Source organism: Leucopleurus acutus (genome assembly GCF_964270905.1).
Source record: "Leucopleurus acutus genome assembly, chromosome: 6".
Classification (NCBI taxonomy): domain Eukaryota; kingdom Metazoa; phylum Chordata; class Mammalia; order Artiodactyla; family Delphinidae; genus Leucopleurus; species Leucopleurus acutus.
Window position 1 is genome coordinate 55,920,510 of NC_139149.1, and position 24,126 is coordinate 55,944,635.

The 24,126-nt window shown below is 39.9% G+C and overlaps 1 protein-coding gene across 3 annotated transcripts in view; it reads right to left on the minus strand.

Annotated features, from left to right (window-relative positions):
* ABCB11 (ATP binding cassette subfamily B member 11) overlaps positions 1-24,126 on the minus strand; it is a 103,127-nt gene that overhangs the window by 20,167 nt on the left and 58,834 nt on the right. For all 3 annotated transcript variants that reach the window (XM_082840771.1, XM_082840769.1, XM_082840770.1), the window contains 5 exons: positions 23,767-23,937; positions 23,055-23,256; positions 22,063-22,138; positions 17,868-17,970; positions 3,760-3,924 (listed from right to left, as the gene is read on the minus strand). In XM_082840771.1, coding sequence (XP_082696897.1) covers positions 3,760-3,924; positions 17,868-17,970; positions 22,063-22,138; positions 23,055-23,256; positions 23,767-23,937 — 717 coding nt within the window. The remainder of the gene's footprint in view (positions 1-3,759; positions 3,925-17,867; positions 17,971-22,062; positions 22,139-23,054; positions 23,257-23,766; positions 23,938-24,126) is intronic.

The following is a 24,126-nucleotide window of genomic DNA, read 5'->3' on the forward strand; positions in this document are numbered from 1 at the left end:
AGGTCACCTATTATAATCATGGAGTATCGTACTGCATGTTAGCCAGTTTAACTCTTATTTTATAGATGGGAAACTAAAGCCCACAAGATCGAGTCCTTTGTCCAAGTTCATTTAGCTGGTGGTTATTATTAGATAAGGAAATGCCTGGTTTCCAGATTCCAGTGCAGTGGTTTTCTTCTGGGCACGCTCTCTTGGCTCTTGATATTACCCGTCTTCTCAGGGTTAAAAAAGAATGTTTGGCTAATATTAAATTCAAGATTGGGCATCAGCTGTCTGTAACCTCTCCACCCACCCCCACCCCCGCTGACAAATTCTACTGCATGAGTTCTTTGTACATGCTTACTGAAATGCAACCCAAAGGGCTGCCCATCCCCCGGTTCTTCTGTTTTTAGACTAGCTGTAGTTCAAGCACACATCTACATCATTTTGTAAAGGTAAGTTTGTTTAAGGAGAAAATGAACATTCTCTAGACTCTTGCTATTTACCAGATGCAAATGTGTTACTTAACCTACTTTAACTTAAATGAGGATTTCCTTAAATTAGGATTCTTAAAACAACCCAGTGAGGTAGATTTTCTCGCCCTATATTATAGATAAGGAAGCTAAGACTCATCAAGGGGAAACCACTTGCCCAGATGCATGCAGACAGCACAGAGCAGAGACCTGCGGCAAGCCCAGGGCTGGCTGACTCCAGCGTTCATGCTTTTCCCCAGCATGCTATGTCCAAACTGCAGTGCTTGGAACACTTGGCACCTTTTCCAAGTCAAATAAACTGAGGGGAAGTGCACCAGAGAAATTATGCTTTACGTGTACACTGAGGCTTCGCTAGATTAGCAACCAGGCCCCTAACGCCCAGTCATCTGCTGGGTCCTCGTTCCAAACTGTGGTCTCAGTACCAACTGTGAATATTGTGCCCTTTAGATATGTCAGAATGAAAACAGTGCAATTAAAACCAGACTATTATCTGACTCATGATTATACCCTATGAGATGAAAGAAAGCATCATGAACCCACTGATGAATATGTGATAATTATGCTAAGAGGCACACAAAAACAACCTTCTTTATCAAAGAAGAAAAATAGTAAAGCTTTATCCTCTTAGCAAATATAACCCTGTGAGAGCCTTAACGATGAGCAGATTTTGGATTTCACCAACTAGATCCTGCTACTCTGATCCTTCGGTCCTTAAGTGAAAAGCTGAATTGCTCAGGCTAGGATTTTCTGGTTGTGACCAGAAGAATCACAGAGAATATTCTCACCACCAATAATCAAGGGCAGGGGTTATAACTGGATCATCAAATTTTTTTTGACTTGGCCATTTCATAGACCACTAGAGCTGGAAGTTATCATACAGATCATCTTTGCCAATCCTTCCTTTTATAGTTAAGGAAACTGAGACCCAGAGAAGTGGCATGATGTGACCCCAGGGCAGAAAAAAAGTCTCCTGGCAGGGAACCCAGGACTCTTCCCAAAGCAGTTCATACACAGGGTTTGGGTGAAGTTGAGTGAATGCATTCCATACTCTGCATTTATAAGAGAGAAAGCGATGATCAGCAAAGAAGTTGGCATCCTGGAATTATTTTAAAAGTGAACATCTAGGGCATAGTCTTGGGTCTTAACAGATTCAGTGCCACCCCCTACACGCTCTACATCTGCATCACTGCTCAGTGGAATGCATTTCCAGAGCCTGTCCCTGGTAGAATGTCAGCTTTATGAGAGCAGGAGGGCTCTGGTTTTCTTGCTCCTCCTAATACCAGCAACAGTGTCTGGAAAACAGTAAGTGATGCGTAAATATTTGATGAATGATGAGTGGATTTTTTTTTTTTTTTTTTTTTTTTTTTGCGGTATGCGGGCCTCTCACTGTTGTGGCCTCTCCCATTGCAGAGCACAGGCTCCGGACGCGCAGGCTCAGCGGCCACGGCTTACGGGCCCAGCCGCTCCGTGACACGTGGGATCTTCTCGGACCGGGGCACGAACCCGTATCCCCTGCATTGGCAGGCGGACTCCCAACCACTGCGCCACCAGGGAAGCCCTGATGAGTGGATTTTTTGGTTTAATGTCTGTCTTCCTCATAGACTGGAAACTGCATTAGGGAAGGCACCCTGACTGACACTGTGTTCCCAAGTCCCTAATCTAGGGGAGATAACCAACAAATACCTATTGAGTGAATAAAAGAACATTTCTATTATGTTTAGGGTATGGTATTTACTAGATATTAATGAATATAAATTAATTATTAAAATATTTTCAGCATAACCAGAAATTCAGTTTACCAGAGTTGGCCCCTGTGTTTCCAATTTCCTACCTTTCTGATGATTTCCTCACTTAACACAAGGGGGCAGTGTGAACATTGAAGCGGTGGCTGAAGCCATCCCTATAGGATTGATTTTTTTTTTTTTTGCGGTAGGCGGGCCTCTCACTGTTGTGGCCTCTCCCGTTGCAGAGCACAGGCTCCGGACGCGCAGGCTCAGCGGCCATGGTTTACGGGCCCAGCCGCTCCGCGACATGTGGGATCTTCTCGGACCGGGGCACGAACCCGTATCCCCTGCATTGGCAGGCGGACTCCCAACCACTGCACCACCAGGGAATCCCTATAGGATTGATTTGATCTTGCTTGTGGACTATACAAGTCTTTCTATACACCTCATGCCTGAGGGGACTTAACTTCTGGTCAGGAACTCTGCCAGAGAGACCGCAAGAGAGAAAGAACAGCAGAGGAGGAAACTAAAACTTAGGACTCTCACAAATCCTTCAAAAAAGCTGGTGCTAGTCCTGGTCCCATCACCCAATGTGACCCTGTGTCACCCTGAACAAGTTGTTACAGTTCTCTAGATTCTAGGTTTGCCGCCTTGTTGATCTCACAGGATTTGTGTGTGTGTAAATTTCAACTAAGAAAATGTGATAGCATTATTGAGAACTAATTTTGCAATGATAAGGTTTTATTGGAACTTGGCTCTGCAGTCACACTGCCTGGATTTAAATCCCAGATCCACCACTCACTCCCCTAAGTTCTTTACGCCTTGGTTTGCTCCTTTGTCAAATGCGAACAATAAGGATACCTACCACAGGTGGTTTTTAGAAAAGTTTAGTGAACTATTGTATACCAGTTCTTAGATAGCGCCTAATTATTGTTTGTAGTCGTTATTATTACTGTATTATAACAATGAAGTCAGATGGAGAATATCAAAACTCCTAGGAGGTGAGAAACTGAAATAAGCTCATCCTTTATCCATGCCTTATTTTACTTCTCTCTTCCTTTTCCTGTTTTCTCCCCACCTCCCCATTTCAATGGTGCAACCAGCAGAAGAGAAGAGCATAATACAACATGCATGAACATCTGCCATTACAAGTCAAACTTTGTACCTCAGCTGTTCAGCAAGATCAAAATGGCCCCCCAATCCTTTTGTATTATTCAACCAACCTGCTTTGCATTCTGATTTGGTTTGCATATAGGTAAACTGCCCTCTTTTGACACTAAATTTGCAGCCATAGTGCTGTTTCTTTTACAGACACGATGCCTGTTGGAGGGTGCTGCCAGCCCAAATGAAATGCCGCTTCACCTTCTTGCCTCTTGTGTGATGGAGACTCGAGACATTTTTAATCCTTTAGAGATTAGAAAAAAGAGCTAAAAAAAAAGCTTAAAAATAAAAAAGAGCTAAGTCCATTATAACAAAGAGCCAACCTATCAAAAATGACAATATCCACTGATAGACAAACCAAAGGCAGGAGGAGAATAAAGCTGGTCCAGCTGTTTGCTTACCCCAAGAATCTGGCTGAAGAAGAAGGCATAGAAGGGTGTGACTGTCCCATTGACAGCTGCGCCCACAGCCCCTACCAGCATGTAGGGCCATTCTGGAGCATTAACTTTCAGAATCCTCCTAACTGGGGCAGGTTCAATTTCTTCTTCCACAGGAATGTTCTTGTCCTTGAGGGAAGAGGGAGTTACATTAATCATCTAAATTTCTGCATAGACTCTTTTGTTATACAGCAGACCCTTTGGCATTCACAGATTTGAGTCATGGTTTGATTGGTTATGAGTGGCGTTAAAGGTCTATGAGACGAAGTGATTTGTTATTTTGTGAAAAATCTTTCTGAATTGCTTGCCACCATGCTGTGACTTGGATGGGATAGATCTTCGAGTGTCTGCTCATCTGAAGGTGAGCTCGTAGTTCTCATTTCACAATTGCATAGGTATTAACTCTTGGGGAGTAATAAATATGTTGGATCTGTAAGAAAAATAACCCCCCAATTTTAAAAAGTTTTTGTGCTATAGTGGTATTTACATATTTGAGGACTTGTGAAATTTTCAAGATATGTCCTTCATAAATGTCAAAGCTCTAAAATCTTGTAACTGGCTAAAGCTCTAAGGCAGGCCAGTGTATCTAAACAAGGCAAAATAATTTTAAAAATGTATTAAGTGGTGTCGACGGTTATCAATTGCATGTTTTCTCTAAGGTTTTCCTTAATTAATGCCCAGAAGTAAATGGTAATCAATTTGGATTTCTAAATTCTGCATTTTCTTCACAAGGAGTAAAAACTATTTCAAAATTTCCCTATTCCAATTTCTTTTTTTTTTTTTTTCGGTACGCGGGCCTCTCACTGTTGTGGCCTCTCCCGTTGCAGACACAGGCTCCGTACGTGCAGGCTCAGCGGCCATGGCTCACGGGCCCAGCCGCTCCGCGGCATGTGGGATCTTCCCAGACCAGGACACGAACCCGTGTCTCCTGCATTGGCAGGCGGACTCTCAACCACTGCGCCACCAGGGAAGCCCCTCCAATTTCTTTAGTTGCCATTAAAGTGTCAGAGCTAGCAAATTTTTATCCTCTTAAAGGCAAATATATTCAGAACATCATCATTTTTACCATCATTTTTCCTTGTTATAGATATTGTTCAGTGCTTGGTCTTTAGGCCCATTATTCAATAATCTGTTAAATTTATTGCCCACTTTGTTTGAGAAAGGCTTTTAGGTGACGTATATAGATCTGTATTGGTTTATTTTTTACTTTTTCTATTAAAATATACTAAAAATGTCTACAGCAAATTGACTACAAAACTATTAGTGCTCTCTTTCATTAATACGCATTTACCCCTTAGGGAGCTGAATGCCAGGAACAGAAGACAGCAAGGAACTTCAAATACTATCCTTTTGCTTCCAAAGTCAAAGTCTACATTACCAAGTCAATTGAAATAAAAGGCTGGTGTCCCTCTCATTCTAGTTGCAAGCCAAATAGGATGGACGAAGGCAGCTCAGCTGGTGATAGATTTGTCAATGCCTCCGTCTCAAGTTCTCTCTTGGCCTGCCCTCAACAGTTGCACTTGTCATTACTACTCACTCATGCAGCAAATCCTTCAATGATTTCATCTCTGACATCTTACTAAACTCTAGGAAATCAATGCAGAGAGGAAGACAGGTGGCTGGGAAAGCATGAGGGAAACAGGTGTAGAAAGAGTGGGGTTCTTGGATGCGCCTCATATGGCCACTAATGGAATATATCACTGAGTTCTTTAACTCTCTGAGGCTCAGTTACCTCCTCCTCAAAAGGAAAGTTGCATGGGGAAGACAATTCTCTATGGGTCTCTCATGATTCTGCACATCTTGTGAAAAGAGGCATTGACTTCCTTTGTTCAGGCTATCTCTTCAAGGATATTTGTACAGCAAATAGCCTTGGAGGACAGAGGTAGTGTCTCCATCCCAAGAAAAGGACAGATGTGCTTATTGCCCATTATAAAAACATCAGGTTCCTCAAGCCCAGGATTCCTCTCCCCGTTCATTTGCTGGTATCATCTGGCTCTCTTTGCATCAACTTAACGGGAAGTGGGGTTGGGCTGGGGAACTAGTGCAAATGCTCTACTCTGGCTCCTGCTTGTGCTCTGAGTAAAAGGTCGTTTGTTTCCGACGCAGAGCTCTTGTGTATTCTGCCAGCATCCATGAAATTGGGTCAGGCTATAGCTTGCAATAGAGCAAAATATCAGACCCTTTACAGTTCCAAACAGTGGTTGGTGTCCAGTTCTGGATGCTTACCAGACTCATGTGGGTGGAAGATTAAAATTACAGACACCTGGGTCCCATCAACAGAAATTCTATTTTAGGAAGCCTAAGTGTGAATTTGTGTTTTAAAAAATACTCCTCAGGTAATTCTGATGACCATTTTTTGAGGTCCTCAGCAGTACACAATCTCCAAAACTCCTTCCAGAACTAAATGTTTGGGGTGCTATGTTTGAATGTTTTGAAAGTGTCAGCTGTGCTATACCATCTAGGGACATTAAACTCCAATATTTCCTGGAACCACTGTCCCACAGGATGGTCCACCCACAGTCTGACATGATACAAATCTCCCTGGTCTTCTGATATCTGAAGGTATCCCTAAACCTTAACAACAAAACCAAAGACATCTAAAAGCAGTATGAAGTACCTTTTGTCCAGTAGTTAACATTCCAAGATAGGCTAACAGGAAGCAAAATTTAATTAATTTGAATAATTTTCTTTTTCCCCCTTTCATTAAAAATTTGACTTTAAAGGAAACTATGCCCCAACCCCCAAAAAGATGAGGCCATTAAGACTGAATGATGCAAAAACTAGGAAATCTGTCCCTGAGTAATTGACTTTTGATTGACTTTTATTTAATATTGCTAAAAGACAGTAGAAGAATAAAAGAAAATTAAAGTCACTATGTACAGAAGGGTTTTTACCTCTGGGATTTTGCAAAGCTAAAGAGAAATTTACTCATCTAAAAAAAGCTAAAAAGCTAAAGATTTTATATATATATATATATATATATATATATATATATATATATATATATATAGCAAACCAGTAACTCACAGAGATACAATTATAAAAGTTTATATATGCCTCCTCACTGCAGGGTTCCTGCCTCTATTGTGTCAATGTCAAGTTGCACAGTGCTCATTTATTTATCATATGTCATGAAGGATCCTGCTGGCAGCTCCAGTGCAGGGAGAAGGACAGTGGCTCTTGTTCATCTTTGCATCCCTAACACAATACCTGGCACGTGATAGGTGTGCAATCAGTGTTTATTGGATGAAAGAATGAATGAAGCTTTTATGCCCGTGGCGCATACATGCAACAAAACATTTATTTAAAAAACACTGATCACTCACTTACAATGTAGATGGTACAATGCTAGACAATGAGCTTTTTCCAGCTTCCTTCCTTCCATCTCCTTGTGTAGGTCAGGTGAAAATATAACTTCCTACTTAAATTTTATGTCCCGATTTCTATACTTTGTTACATTGACTTTGTCATGCCAATCCATAGGGGTCTCCAGCCTCGATAACGACTTTAAGATATGATGATAGGAAATGGTAACTATGACCAAGAAGCAGGGACTCTCCAAATAACCAAAAACTGATAGTCATTTTTATAGATCCTCTGCCCTATCTCTCAACCATTGCCTAAACCCTGTCTCCAAATTAGCTGTGATGAAGCTATGGATTTCTAATATTTGACCTTGACTCAATCTCCTATATATTCTACCTTTTTAGTTTCCCTAAAAGAGATGCCTAGATATCAGAGACTGGAACCTCTAGCCTGCAGGTTTCCCCTAATCCTACTCTTAATGTTGTCAGCATTGTAACTAAGATCTGACTCCATTTATGAGAGCCAAGAGTATAGCTTGGAGAGGAAGAGAAAACAGGCTGTAGTCATGGCTCTGTCACCAGCTAACTATGAGATGTTGGGTCAGACACCCCACTTAGAGTTTGGAAGGACAGACTTTTAAAACCATTTCCTGAAGTTTTTGGAGTCAAAACTCTAAGAGACCACAAGGTGGAGATACCTCCTTTATATAAGTAAAACTTTTGCACTGCCACAGAAGGTAGAACGTCTCCCAATTAACAGAAGGTCAGTTTAGAGCTTCTTCATCAAAATAAGAAAAAAAAAAAAATTTTGCCAGTGCTTAATCTTACAGAATTTAGTTAACTATTAAAAAACTTTAAAATGTACTTGGATGAGAAAGTCCATACTTTAACCAAACAGGATTAAATTTTATTAACCCTGATTCTGTTGTTTACTTTTAAAAGATACTTAATTTTTAAATCAGAAAGATTCTAATATAATTATCCTACAAATGAGCAGTATTAATATAAGCATAAGACCTTTATTTGCTTCAAGCTTTAGCAAAATCGCATTGGTGTCCCTGTCACTTTCTTCCTTTTCCTTCCTTAACTAGAGAGAGAAATCAGAGTGTCAACTTAATAAAATTACACTGGGTTATGGAACATTTTTGTTTCTCTAAAACTAACCTCTATATTTGATTTAGGTTTCCATTTATTTAAATATCTCCCTTCGGAGTTTTCCCTGCCTCATGAGAACTCTGGGAACATGATCTTCAGACCTCCAGGAAATCTGATTGTTCTCTGTAACAATGCTGAGCCATCTACCAGCTTCAAAAAAACAACAACATTGAATTTTCTTTTCCTTCCTTCCTAACGCTCTTGCTTTTATTGTCAAATATTTACCCAGAAACTAGGGGGAAAAAATTAAAATGCAAAAATTGAATATGATTGGGACTTCCCTGGTGGCACAGTGGTTAAGAATCTGCCTGCTAATGCAGGGGACACGGGTTCGAGCTCTGGTCCGGGAAGATCCCACATGCTGCGGAGCAACTAAGCCTGTGTGCCACAACTAGTGAGCCTGCGCTCTATAGCCCACGTGCCACAACTACTGAGCCCACGTGCCACACCTACTGAAGCCCGCGTGCCTAGAGCCCGTGCTCCGCAACAAGAGAAGCCACTGCAATGAGAAGCCCGAGCACCACAACGAAGAGTAGCCCCTGCTTCCTGCAGCTAGAGAAAGCCCGTGCACAGCAACAAAGACCAAATGAAGAAGCTTCAAGATGGCAGAAGAGTAAGATGCAGAAATCACCTTCCTCCCCACAAATACATCAGAAATACATCTACATGTAGAACAATTCCTACAGAACACCTACTGAATGCTGGTAGAAGACCTCAGACCTACCAAAAGGCAAGAAACTCCCCAGGTACCTGGGTAGGACAAAAGAATAGGGGCGGGATCTGCACCAGTGGGAGGGAGCTGTGAAGGAGGAAAGGTTTCCACACACTAGGAAGCCCCTTCGCAGGCAGAGACTGCGGGTGGCGGAGCGGGGAAGAAGCTTCGGAGCCGCGGAGGAAAGCACAGCAACAGGGGTGTGGAGGGCAAAGTGGTGAGATTCCCGCACAGCGGATCGGTGCCGACTGGCACTCACTAGCCCGAGAGGCTTGTCTGCTCACCTGCTGGGGCAGGCGGGGCTGGGAGCTGAGGCTCGGGCTTCGGTCGCAGCGCCGGGAGAGGACTGGGGTTGGCTGCGTAAACACAGCCTGAAGGGGCTAGTGCGCCACTGCTAGCCGGGAGGGAGTCTGGGGAAAAGTCTGGACCTGCCTAAGAGGCAAGAGACTTTTTCTTGCCTCTTTGTTTCCTGGTGCGCAAGGAGAGGGGATTAAGAGTGCTGCTTAAAGGAGCTCCGGAGACTGGCGCGAGCCACGGCTATCAGCGTGGACCCCAGAGACGGGCATGAGACGCTAAGGCTGCTGCTGCTGCCACCAAGAAGCCTGTGTGCGAGCACAGGTCACTCTCCACACCTCCCCTTCCGGGGAGCCTGTGCAGCCCGCCACTGCCAGGGTCCCATGATCCAGGGACAACTTCCCCGGGAGAACGCACAGCGCACCTTAGGCTGGTGCAACGTCATGCCGGCCTCTGCTGCTGCAGGCTCGCCCCGCATCCGTGCCACTCCCTCCCCCCGGCCTGAGTGACCTAGAGCCCCCAAATCAGCTGCTCCTTTAACCTCGTCCTGTCTGAGCGAAGAACAGACGCCCTCTGGCGACCTACACACAGAGTGGGGGACAAATCCAAAGCTGAATCCTGGGAGCTGTGCGAACAAAGAAGAGAAAGGGAAATTTCTCCCAGCAGCCTCAGGGGCAGCAGATTAAATCTCCACAATCAACTTGATGTACCCTGCATCTGTGGAATACCTGAATAGACAACGAATCATCCCATATTGAGGAGGTGGACTTTGGGAGCAACAATATATATATATATTTTTTACCTTTTTCTCTTTTTGTGAGTGTGTATGTATATGCTTCTGTGTGTGATTTTGTCTTTATAGCTTTGCTTTTACCATTTGTCCTAGGGTTCTGTCTGTCCGATTTTTCTTTTTAATCAGTTAAAAATTTTTTTTCTTAATAATTATTTTTTATTTTAATAACTTTATCTTACTTTACTTTATTTTATTTTATCTTCTTCTTTCTTTCTTTTTCTTCTCCCTTTATTCTGAGCCATGTGGAGGAAAGGGTCTTGGTGCTCCAGTCAGGTGTCACGGCTGTGCCTCTGAGGTGGGAGAGCCAAGTTCAGGACACTGGTCCACAAGAGACCTCCCAGTTCCATGTAATATCAAATGGCGAAAATCTCCCAGAGATCTCCATCTCAATGCCAAGACCCAGCTCCACTCAATGACCAGCAAGCTACAGTGCTGGACACCCTATGCCAAACAACTAGCAAGACAGGAACATAACCCCACCCATTAGCACAGAGGCTGCCTAAAACCATAATAAGGCCACAAACACCCCAAAACACACCACCAGACATGGACCTGCCCACCAGAAAGACAAGACCCAGCCTCATCCACCAGAACATAGGCACTAGTCCGCTCCACCAAGAAGCCTACACAACCCACTGAACCAACCTTAGCCACCGGGGACAGACACCAAAAACAACGGGAACTACAAACATGCAGCCTGCGAAAAGGTGAACCCAAACACAGTAAGTTAAGCAAAATGAGAAGACAGAGAAACACACAGCGGATGAAGGAGCAAGGCAAAATGCCACCAGACCTAAGAAATGAAGAGGAAATAGGCAGTCTACCTGAAAAAGAATTCAGAATAATGATAGCAAAGATGATCCAAAATCTTGGAAATAGAATGGACAAAATGCAAGAAACATTTAACAAGGATCTAGAAGAACTAAAGATGAAACAAACAACGATGAACAACACAATAAGTGAAATTAAAAATACTCTAGATGGAATCAATAGCAGAATAACTGAGGTAGAAGAATGGATAAGTGACCTGGAAGATAAAATAGTGGAAATAACTACTGCAGAGCAGAATAAAGAAAAGAATTAAAAGAATTGAGGACAGTCTCAGAGACCTCTGGGACAACATTAAACGCACCAATATTCGAATTATAGGGGTCCCAGAAGAAGAAGAGAAAAAGAAAGGGGCTGAGAAAACATTTGAAGAGATTAGAGTTGAAAACTTCCCTAATATGGGAAAGGAAATAGTTAATCAAGTCCAGGAAGCACAGAGAGTCCCATACAGGATAAATCAAAGGAGAAACACGCCAAGACACATATTAATCAAACTATCAAAAATTAAATACGAGTAACAAATATTAAAAGCAACAAGGGAAAAACAACAAATAACACACAAGGAAATCCCCATAAGGTGAACAGCTGATCTTTCAGCAGAAACCCTGCAAACCAGAAGGGAGTGGCAGGACATATTTAAAGTGATGACGGAGAAAAACCTAAACCAAGATTACTCTACCCAGCAAGGATTTCATTCAGATTCGACGGAGAAATTAAAACCTTTACAGACAAGCAAAAGCTAAGAGAACTCAGCACCACCAAACCAGCTTTACAACAAATGCTAAAGGAACTTCTCTAGGCAGGAAACACAAGACAAGGAAAAGACCTACAATAACAAACCCAAAACAATTAAGAAAATAGGAATAGGAACATACATATCAATAATTACCTTAACTGTAAATGGATTAAATGCTCCAACGAAAAGACATAGATTGGCTGAATGGATACAAAAACAAGACCTGTATATATGCTGTCTGCAAGTGACCCACTTCAGACCTAGGCACACATACAGACTGAAAGTGAGGGTACGGAGAAAGATATTCCATGCAAATGGAAATCAAAAGAAAGCTAGAGTAGCAATTCTCACAGCAGAAAAAATAGACTTTAAAATAAAGACTATTACAAGAGACAAAGAAGGACACTACATAATCATCAAGGGATCAATCCAAGAAAAAGTTATAACAATTGTAAATATTTATGCACCCAACATAGGAGCATCTCAATACATAAGACAAATACTAACAGCCATAAAAGGGGAAATCAACAGTAACACAATCATAGTAGGGGACTTTAACACCCCACTTTCACCAATGGACAGATCATCCAAAATGAAAATAAATAAGGAAACACAAGCTTTAAATGATATATTAAAAATGATGAACTTAATTGATATATATAGGACATTCCAACCCAAAACAACAGAATACACATTCTTCTCAAGTGCTCATGGAACATTCTCCAAGACAGATTGTACCTTGGGTCACAAGTCAAGCCTTGGTAAATTTAAGAAAATTGAAATCGTATGAAGTATCTTTTCCGACCATAACGCTATGAGGCTAGATATCAATTACAAGAAAAAAATCTGTAAGAAATACAAACACATGGAGGCTAAATAACACACACCTTAATAACCAAGACATCACTGAAGAAATCAAAGAAGAAATCAAAAAATACCTAGAAACAAATGATAATGAAAACACGATGACCCAAAACCTGTGGGATGCAGCAAAAGCAGTTCTAAGAGGGAAGTTTATAGCAATACAATCCTACCTTAAGAAACAAGAAACATCTCAAATAAACAACCTAACCTTACACCTAAAGCAATTAGAGAAAGAAGAACAAAAAAACCTCAAAGTTAGCAGAAGGAAAGAGATCATGAAGATCAGATCAGAAATAAATGAAAAAGAAATGAAGGAACAATAGCAAAGATCAATAAAACTAAAAGCTGGTTCTTTGAGAAGATAAACAAAATTGATAAACCATTAGCCAGACTCATCAAAATAAAAGGGAGAAGACTCGAATAGAATTAGAAATGAAAAAGGAGAAGTAACAACTGACACTGCAGAAATACAAAGGATCATGACAGATTACTACAAGCAACTCTATGCCAATAAAATGGACAACCTGGAAGAAGTGGACAAATTCTTAGAAATGCACAACCTTCTGAGACTGAACCAGGAAGAAATAGAAAATATGAAGAGACCAATGACAAGCACTGTAATTGAAACTGTGATTAAAAATCTTCCAACAAACAAAAGCACAGGACCAGGTGGCTTCACAGGGGAATTCTATCAAACATTTAGAGAAGAGCTAACACCTATCCTTCTCAAACTCTTCCAAAATATAGCAGAGGGAGGAACACTCCCCAACTCATTCTATGAGGCCACCATCACCCTGATACCAAAACCAGACAAAGAGGTCACAAAGAAAGAAAACTACAGGCCAATATCACTGATGAACATAGATGCAAAAATCCTCAACGAAATACTAGCAAACAGAATCCAACAGCACATTAAAAGGATCATACACCATGATCAAGTGGGGTTCATTCCAGGAATGCAAGGATTCTTCAATATACGCAAATCAATCAACGTGATACATGTTGCTCAATAGATGCAGAGAAAACTTTCGACAAAATTCAACACCCATTTATGATAAAAACCCTGCAGAAAGTAGGCATAGAGGGAACTTTCCTCAACATAATAAAGGTCATATATGACAAACCCATAGCCAACATCGTCCTCAATGGTGAAAAACTGAAAGCATTTCCACTAAGATCAGGAACAAGACAAGGTTGCCCACTCTCACCACTATTATTCAACATAGTTTTGGAAGTTTTAGCCAAAGCAATCAGAGAAGAAAAAGAAATAAAAGGAATCCAAATCGGAAAAGAAGAAGTAAAGCTGTCACTGTTTGCAGATGACGTGATACTATACATTGAGATTCCTAAAGATGCTACCAGAAAACTACTAGAGCTAATCAATGAATTTGGTAAAGTAGCAGGATACAAAATTAATGCACAGAAATTTCTTGCATTCCTATACACTAATGATGAAAATTCTGAAAGAGAAATTAAGGAAACACTCCCATTTACCACTGCAACAAAGAGAATAAAATATCTAGGAATAAACCTACCTAAGGAGACAAAAGACCTGTATGCAGAAAATGATAAGACACTGATTAAAGAAATTAAAGATGATAAAAATAGATGGAAAGATATACCATGTTCTTGGATTGGAAGAATCAACAATGTGAAAATGACTCTACTACCCAAAGCAATCTACAGATTCAATGCAATACCTATCAAACTATCACTGGCATTTTTCATAGAACTAGAACAAAAAATTTCACAATTTGTATGGAAACACAAAACACCCCAAATAGCCAAAGCAATCTTGAGAAAGAAAAACAGAGCTGGAGGAATCATGCTCCCTGATTTCAGAGTATACTGCAAAGCTACAGTAATCAAGACAGTATGGTACTGGCACATAAACAGAAATATAGATCAATGGAACAGGATAGAAAGCCCAGAGATAAACCTACGCACATATGGTCACCTTATCTTTGATACAGGAGGCAAGAATATACAGTGGAGAAAAGACAGCCTCTTCAATAAGTGGTGCTGGGAAAACGAGACAGCTACATGTAAAAGAATGAAATTAGAACATTCCCTAACACCATACACAAAAATAAACTCAAAATGGATTAAAGACCTAAATGTAAGGCCAGACACTATAAAACTCTTAGAGGAAAACATAGGCAGAACACTCTATGACATAAATCACAGCAAGATCCTTTTTGACCCACCTCCTAGAGAAATGGAAATAAAAACAAAAATAAACAAATGGGACCTAATGAAACTTCAAAGCTTTTGCAGAGCAAAGGAAACCATAAACAAGATGAAAAGACAACCCTCAGAATGGGAGAAAATATTTGCAAATGAAGCAACTGACAAAGGATTCATCTCCAAAATATACAGGCAGCTCATGCAGCTCAGTATCAAAAAAACAAACAACCCAATCCAAAAATGGGCAGAAGATCTAAATAGACATTTCTCCAAAGAAGATATACAGATTGCCAACAAACACATGAAAGAATGCTCAACATCATTAATCATGAGAGACATGCTAATCAAAACTACAATGAGATATCATCTCACACCGGTCAGAATGGCCATCATCAAAATATCTATAAACAGTAAATGCTGGAGAGGGTGTGGAGAAAAGGCAACCCTCTTGCACTGTTGGTGGGAATGTAAATTGATACAGCCACTATGGAGAACAGTATGGAGGTTCCTTAAAAAACTAAAAATAGAACTACTATATGACCCAGCTATCCCACTACTGGGCATATACCCTGAGAAAAGCAGAATTCAAAAAGAGTCATGTAGCAAAATGTTCATTGCAGCTCTATTTACAATAGCCAGGAGATGGAAGCAACCTAAGTGTCCATCGACAGATGAATGGATAAAGAAGATGTGGCACATATATACAATGGAATATTACTCAGCCATAAAAAGGAATGAAACTGAGTTACTTGTAGTAAGGTGGATGGACCTAGAGATTGTAATACAGAGTGAAGTAAGTCAGAAAGAGAAAAATAAATATCGTATGCTAACACACATATATGGAATCTAAAAAAAAGAAAAGAAATGGTCAGGGGCTTCCATGGTGGCGCATTGGTTGAGAGTCCGCCTGCCAATGCAGGGGACACAGGTTCGTGCCCTGGTCCGGGAAGATCTCACATGCCGCGGAGCGGCTGGGCCCGTGAGCCATGGCCGCTGAGCCTGCGCGTCTGGAGCCTGTGCTCCACAACGGAGAGGCCACAGCAGTGAGAGGCCCGCGTACCGGAAAAAAAAAAAAAAAGATCAAAAGAACCTAGGGGCAAGACAGGAATTAAGATGCAGACCTACTAGAGAATGGACTTGAGGATACAGGGAGCGGGAAGGGTAAGCTGGGACAAAATGAGAGAGTGGCATGGACATATATACACTACCGAATGTAAAATAGATAGCTAGTGGGAAGCAGCCGCACGGCACAGGGAGATCAGCTCTGTGCTTTGTGACCACCTAGAGGGTTGGGATAGGGAGGGTGGGAGGGAGGGAGATGCAAGAGGGAAGAAATATGGGGACATATGTATATGTATAACTGATTCACTTTGTTATAAAGCAGAAACTAATGCACCATTTTAAAGCAATGATACTCTAATAAAGATTTTTTTTAAAAAAAGACCAAATGCAGCCAAAAATAAATAAATAAATTTATTTTTAAAAATTGAATACGATTCAATGTTATGCTATGTTTGAAATATCAGGGCAGTGTTTAGTTCCTTCTCCCTTGAAGCTTATTAAACTCCTTACATAATGCATCTTGTAGTTATGAGTGGCAGCATCATGGACATAAATGAAGAACCTGTTTCTAGAACTAGAAGAGGTGCTGAGTCCTTAATTGCAAGATGCAGTAAGCAACCATGCTTGCTAAACATTTTCTCTCACTGGATTCATCCTTCTGCTCCTGAGACAAGGTGTTCTTCTATGAAATTTATTTAAACCAACTCTATTAGATACTGAGACCTCTATCTATTTATTATCAATATATTAAAGCCAAAAGAGAGCCTTAATAATCCTTCCATCATAGTTATAAGATTGTTAAATAGTACTTTATTCCAAATTTGGCATTGTGAATCAGTGTTTATAATTACTCCCAAAATGGATTCTCATACTGAAATTCTTTAAAGACAATTTAAAATTACATCATGTACAATGGATGTGCTTGTAATTAAAATATTCTCTGACTTATTTTCTTTATATATCTTGTGGTTTGGACCTTATTTTACTATAAAAATTTAATTTTTCATCCTAGTTTTAAAATCCCTTGATGTCCTACTACGTGTAGCTCTGTAACTAAACAGAAAGATCAAAGAGTCTGTAGATCATGGGCAGGTTGGAACGGGACTCAACAGATTCTAGGTTTACATGTGTCAAATAAACAGAAATGTTTGCTAGGTCACATGGTTACCAAATAAAGGACCTTCTGGTTAGGTTTGACAGAGCTATTCTCAGGGCAAGGCAAAGTGCCCAAGTTGATACAATCATAAATAATATATAGTCACCAACTTTAAGAAGCTTATAATTTAGTAACAGGATAAGACAACATGACCTGAAATAAGCCTCAATAAGAAAACTGCCATGAAAAGATTCAAATGAAGAGTAATGGGGGATCGAAAATGGGAGTATCAGGGCTGAAGAATGAAGTTCAGTGATTAAGCAAGGATTTGAGGAGGAGGGATGGTCACCTTATGTGAAAGTTAGACTGTACCCACCACAGCAATAGACATCCTGATGAAGAAAATTTAATATTGTTATATGTGTTGATTCTTCTCCTATCTCTTTCATTTTTATGTTGTTTTGAATGATGTTAAAATTAATAGTGTTAATTTTAAATGCACTCTTAAACAATTATTATAAAATTGTATGAACTGAACAAATGCCCATAAAACCTAATCAGTCCCCATTAATTTAAAATTTGTGATAACTTGTATATCAAACATTTCTGTTGTCAAACACTTTGCCAAGGTTACTATAATTTAAGAAGGAGATTTAAAATTTTACAAAAATAGTTTTCAGATATCCTTAAAAATTTTTAAAGGATACCTACATAATCAAATAATCTGCTAAGTACCTGTAATTTGCTTATGTTTATTAGAATGGTTCATCTAAGAACTATCAATTAAGCCTTAATAGCTCAGTTTTAGTTACCATGTATTCTTAAAAGTATTTAATTAATTTGTGTTTCTTTTAAAATATCATGTAAAACATTATGTAAAATTTAGAGTTTCCATCAGGTCTTAATGGAGTCTCCCATTTAGTTTGACTTAGTGAAATAATACTAGATAAAGGCCTTGAAAACTCATCTTCGCTTAAAGGGCATACAGTAGTCTCCAGGGGAGACTTCTTCCATCCCCCCATGAGCGATCGGTACCTGACCTTTCTGTCCTCTTCATAAGTAGACTTATGATCTACAAGTGATAATGGAGGTTCAGGTCCCAGGTAAGAAAGCTGAGACTTGGACCGTTGCCGGATGGAAGCTCTGTAAGTAAACAGAAAGATGAGTTAGCCTATAAATTATGGGCAGGTTGGAACAGGACTCAGCTGGTTCCGAGTTTACATCACTTGTGTCAAATGAACAGAAATGTTTGCTAGGTTACATGGTAACCAGATAAGGGAGCTTCCTGATAAAGTTTGATAGAGCTATTCTTAAGGCAAAGCTAATCAGTTTGGTTGCTGTGGACAGCAGGCTAGACCCTGATTCAGAGTATAACCGAGGAGGGAGAAAGAGAAGGGGGGCAAAGTTGTTCCACTAGTCCACCAAAAAAAGGTCCAAGACTCAAATCCATTCCAAACCCACATGGTTCTACTAATTGCTATAATGGCAATGGTCCATCACTGTTACCTCCCTTCTGTTTGTAGGCTGTAGTTTTGTTACCTCTCCTTCTCTCCCTCTCTCTCTTTCTCTTTCACCCCGATGTTTGCTTTAGCATAATGCCACCTGGATACAAATGGACCAGTAGGAGGAAAGAGGGCCACTAGTGAGGTTTTCTCCAGGCTATATACTGCCCTTAGGGATGGATTCAGTTAACAAATCTCTTATCGAAATATAATTTAACTTGGTGTGTTCATTCATTCACTCGACAGAAGCTTACCGTGCACCTACAACATGCAAACCAGTGCCAGGTGCTTTGGGGGATACAAAGACTGGTCAGTTAGAGACTTCTCCCTAAGGGGCTTTATAGAAGAGCAGTGCATGCATCCAACCCTGATGTAAGGGAGAATGTGGTAAGTGCTATAAGGCAGATTTAAATAAACAGTATGGAAATTTAAAGGAAAAAGGAATGTATGTCAGGTGTTACCATAAAAAGTTTCACAGAGGAGGTGGTTAAAGTAGGTTCTGGGTATCTGTAGGCTGGAGGGACGAGCATTGCTGACTGACAGAACAGTATAGAGAGGAGCATGGAGACAGAGTTACTAGTTATATATACTTAGTATAGAGCAGATACAGGAAGTAATTGATTCAAATTGTTTTGTTTTTTCCCTGAGATTTCTGGGAAGGAGACTCCTACTCTCCTCTAGATTAAACTTGAAAGTATGTGACACTGGAAGCTGTTGGCAATTATGTCAAGGAAAGAAGCTTCCTGAAAAATGAACACTGAAAAATAAGTAGAGCAGAGAAGGAAAGAGAAAGAAACCGTATGTATCTTGGACAAATCATCGAAGCCCCAGCCTTGCTTGATGCCAAAGCCTCCTTGGACTATTTATTGAGTTATGTTAACTTATTCTTTCCCTTTAAAGGTTAAACCAGGTTGGCTTAGGTTTTCAGCCATTTACAGATAGAGTCTAAGTGATAGAGGCAATCCTGAAGACTTGAGAGGACAGAAGTTACACTATCAAAGCACTTAATCTGAAGAAGTACGGCATAAAGAGAATGATTTAGAGATGAGGAGACCTGCATCGGCTGTGGTAGTGTGATCTAGATGGAGCTATTCATAAGTCTCTCTCTGTCATCCGTATGCAGGTGAAGTTAGACTAAAACAAATACCAAGGTGGTGCCTGCCTATTATTGATGCTCATCTAGCCTTCTTGAGAAGGCAGCAACGCATCAACTGCATGACTCTAATTTGTTCCCATGTTCTGTTGATGGCATCACCATCCCCTTAGTCACCAGGTTCAACAGGCACATTTATGTCAAGTCCTCCATCTTCCTTGCTCTTGCTCAAACTATTGCCAAGTCTCACTGTGATCAGGCATGAAACCACACCTCACCCCGATTCCCTGCTACCACACTGGCCTCCGGGACACCCCAATCCCCTCCCACTTGGCCTGAAACTCTGCAGCAATAGAGTCATCTCTTTAAGTTAGGTTAACTAAGGTTGAGAGGTCATCTCCCAAAAGTGTGAGAAATAGGTATGTGTCAGCTAGAGAGAGCAGAGTGCACGACAGGGCTGAGACTTAAGGTTATTGGCCTAAATAGAAACTCAGAGCAGTAGAAGCCAAGGTAGGAGTATGTGCAGAAGAAGAGGGCATCAATATATAGCTGCCTACAGCCCAGTTCTGAGCATGGAAGACCTTGATCCTCGTCCCCTCAAATTTCTACTACTTCATCTTATATTTCTTAAATCTCTCTTTCTCTCATTCCCTGTTGCCCACCATTCCACCTGTCTAGCATAAGCTGTCCCAGTGAGACCATGGGCAGTAAGGGTGTGAGACAGGGGCCTGACCTGCCCCCTCTGGTCTGCCATAAACACCAGCATTAGAATTCTATCACACCCCTTTTCAGAAACTACATCTGCCCCTCCCTTCCTCAGAAGCTGAGTGTCACTTCCCACCACAAATAAAAACAGCTAATTTGGGAATATATGTTCTCTCTGTCAACATTATTATTTAGGAAATTACTGTCATCCATGAAATTGCTCTTGAACCTAAAATACATTACTAAAGAGAGACTTAGGCATCAGAAGGACTGAAGCCAAGGAAATATGATACAAATGAACATTTCAATGAGTCATCTTAAAAAAACAATCTGTCAGCATACACAATAAGATATTTTTAACAGACCTTCTTACTCAAACTTATAAATCTTTCTCTGCAGGAGGTTAATAGCTACTTTCTGTGTATAGGTGGTATTTCTGTGTTTCTCTTCCCAGTCACCCAGATGGAGAATTTGTGAGAACTAATAGTTAAATAGGAAATATTTATATTAAAAATGGTTATTTGTTCCTAATAGTAAACTGTAAGTAAACTATGTAGAATGGGAAAAATTTTGTTCATCTGAAAAATTAAGAAAATATTAATTTTCTTGTTGACATGACCATGAGATACATCTCCTCTTTGCAACCTTTAATTTAGTGATCAAAAGAGTTGCCTAGTCATTTTCTGTGTTTAAGAAGTTAGTTGGTATCTTCAGATTGTGATTCTAATGACCTTTATAATTTTTTTTCTTCCAATCAGAAAAAAAGCTGGTTAAACATAATACCAGATGTCTATAAAAATTGCCTAACATTTTTGGCAATTTTTATATCTTTTATTTTACAGAGAAACATGAAGCTATTGTTTTATTACTTTCCAAATTCAAAAAATTCAATAAAACTAGCATTTCTTAGAATTTTTCTGAATAGACTTGTTCTTAAAAGGAAAAATAAAAATCAGTGAATATTAAAAATAAGTAAATCTGTGTTTGAACTACTTGGAGTTGTTACCTGAATATTATATTTTAAGCTTCTTCAACCATTTTTCAATAAACAATTAGCTGCCTTGAATGAGCTAGTCCTAAACTGAGTCTTTGTTCAGAGCACAGCCTTGAATTAAATGTCCTAGAAATGGTAAACTCCATGGTGGAGAAATATGCTGTCAGTCTGTTGCCTACAAATAGTTTCCTACCTTAAGAAAAAAAGATCTTGAATAACATTTTCACAGATATAGATAAATACTCCTGGGCAGAATTATTCTTAATACATAGACTTTTAACATTAAAGGAACTATTTTTTTTAAAACTTTTAAACCAGAATGAAAAGCTAAATTTATAGTCTTGCTATATAGCATGCTCCAAAAATATGCTTTGGAAGTCAATGCCCATGTATTGATCTAGGAAAAAAAAAATTAATGTTTAGGAAAATTCTCTTTAAACGTCAGACAATGACTCTCTTATTTCATCTAGTTAGAGAATGATTTGACTTTGGATGGGTAACTCTGGGAGCAGAAATATTTGTAATTCAATTACAGCTCAGCAGGTTGAAAAATGAAGCTAAAGGCATCAATTTGACCTCCATTTAAGACAGTGCTTCATACCACAGTTAGCTTTGGGAGACAAGTCTGAAGAGATTTTTTTAAAATCCCCTTTCTAAGCTTAATAAACAACGTTTTAACTACAGAGCATCTTTATCATGACCCCTACCCTCTATAAAATGAGAAGCCAAATTTAAACAAAAAATCTCTATGAATTGGAGACAGAAATGTCAATATAGCAAGCAAGGATTCATTTGCATGTTCATTATTACACAAGACCTGGGGCTGTGCTTAAGTAAGGACTCTCCAGGTTGTACCTGAGGTATTGCCAGAGGACCTTAGCTGCAGTGGGCTCCTAAGAACATCTGAAAACTTTAAAATCTGCCCCGTGACTTGAGCTTACCTTAAGCTAGCTTGGTAGCTCCCTCTGCTAAAGGTCTGTTTTCTCTCAAGTAAGGTATCTTCAGTTTCATCTTTTCCTATTCAACACAACACAAGTGATCCCTTAGTGCATACAATAAACAGAACCGTATCAAAATAAAATTATTATTTACTATATTTCCCTAGCATATCATTACTATGTCTGATGCTAAAACAGTCTTTAACTTTATTGCAATAAATGAAAGTTAGCACTTGTCCAGCACATTCTAACAAAAACAACAACAAAAAAATCAAAATACTGAGCAAGATTGAACCTTTTGAACTATATGATAGCCTATGTGTTATCACCACAGAAATAGAAAACCTATAGATATAGCCGATATGAACCACAAAAAAACTTATGAGAAGCCTACTAGAGGTGGCAAAAAAAAAAATGATAGACGCACCAAGTTAAAAAACAAAACCAAAACTTTTCAGAATAAATCACATGTGTTAAACGTATACAGTCATTTTACCCAATAGCGTTCACAAATCCAGACGTGATATGGTAGAGAAAGTTTGGAATGTTTGGTTAACGTAGGTTGAGGTAAACCACCAAACCTGAAAATTCAGATTGAAAAAGAGAAGGTACGCTAGGGCCTGAAGTATCTATCTACATCAGTGAAAATAAGCATAAGCCTTTTTAGCCATTGGTTAATTCACTCAGCCAACTAGAGGAGAGCTCCTACTGAGTGCAGGACACTCTAGGAAGACTCTCCTATTTGCAAACTGTGAGGGAAAAAAGGGATGGAATTGAAAGTTCTTCCACAAAAGACCTGTGTTTTAGCTCTATGACTTGATCAATAAATAAACCTCCTGAGCATTGTTCTTTCCTTTATCATCTATATAATGTCTCCCAGGGCTTTGAAGAGAACAAATAAGATACTGTGTATTGAAATGCATAGAAATCCAAAAAACATTATATATAGCTAACTATTTAATATAATGTACAAGCATAATGGAAAAGGCACTTGCCCTTTATGTCTTTTTCATTAAAGGCTTGATCTCCTCGACTTTGCAAAGTCATTAGAGTGAAGTAAACTCCTTTCCTTTCCAACAATTCTTCATGGGTGCCTCTTTCCACTGCTGTACCACGTTCAAAACCAATAATGACGTCTGCAGCTCTAACCGTGGATAGGCGATGAGCGACAGAAATGATTGTGAGCCCATGCTGAACCTGTAAGAGTGTACAGTGCACAGTTAAGCCAGACTGTAAGACAGAGCTGACAATGACATTTGGGCAGTCTCTGAATCCACAAGTAAGGCAGAGCCTCAGTTCCTGGGAAGATCCTTAAACAGGCTGTACAGACATTAGAAAATGCCAGCGTGCTTTCTTGTGGCTAATAAACGCCATCACATCACATCACACCAATCAGCAACTGGTCCAGTTGCTGCTCTTAATCAACAGCTGAAAACCAAAATGGAAATTTTTTAAATCACATATTTTATGTTAGACTTAACAAGATTTAAAATTTTACACATGCAGCTTTTAGAAGCACATCATAATGTCTTCCATTCAACTGTGAGGAACATAGTGGGGAGCCAATATGTTCCAGATGGATACACTGACCCATGTAGTCCTTCTCTGTCCCTCTTTCTGTCTCTCCTCTCTCTACAGCTGCCTTTCCTACAGCAACACAAGAATTTCCACACAGACTTATGAAAGGAACTCAGACTTTCAACAAACCTTACTCAGTGCCTCTTGCACCATGGCTTCACTCTCATTGTCCAGTGCTGAGGTGGCCATGTCCAAAAGTAGGATCTTCGGGTTTCGGACAAGGGCTCTAGCAATGGCTAGTCTTTGTTTCTGGCCGCCACTCATCTGGCCTCCTCCTTCTCCAACAAGAGTGTCAAATTGCTAGGAAGAAGGTGACATCAGTAATGAAGAGGAAGAATTTGAAGGATCCTGACCGATTCTTTACAAAGGTCCTTTCTAGCTTCCTCCTCAAGCATGAATTTTCACAGGTCCGCCTTTCACTTAAAAAGACTCTTTCCTGAAACAGGGTATTATCTAATCAATATTTGTGTATAAAATAAAGATACTGAT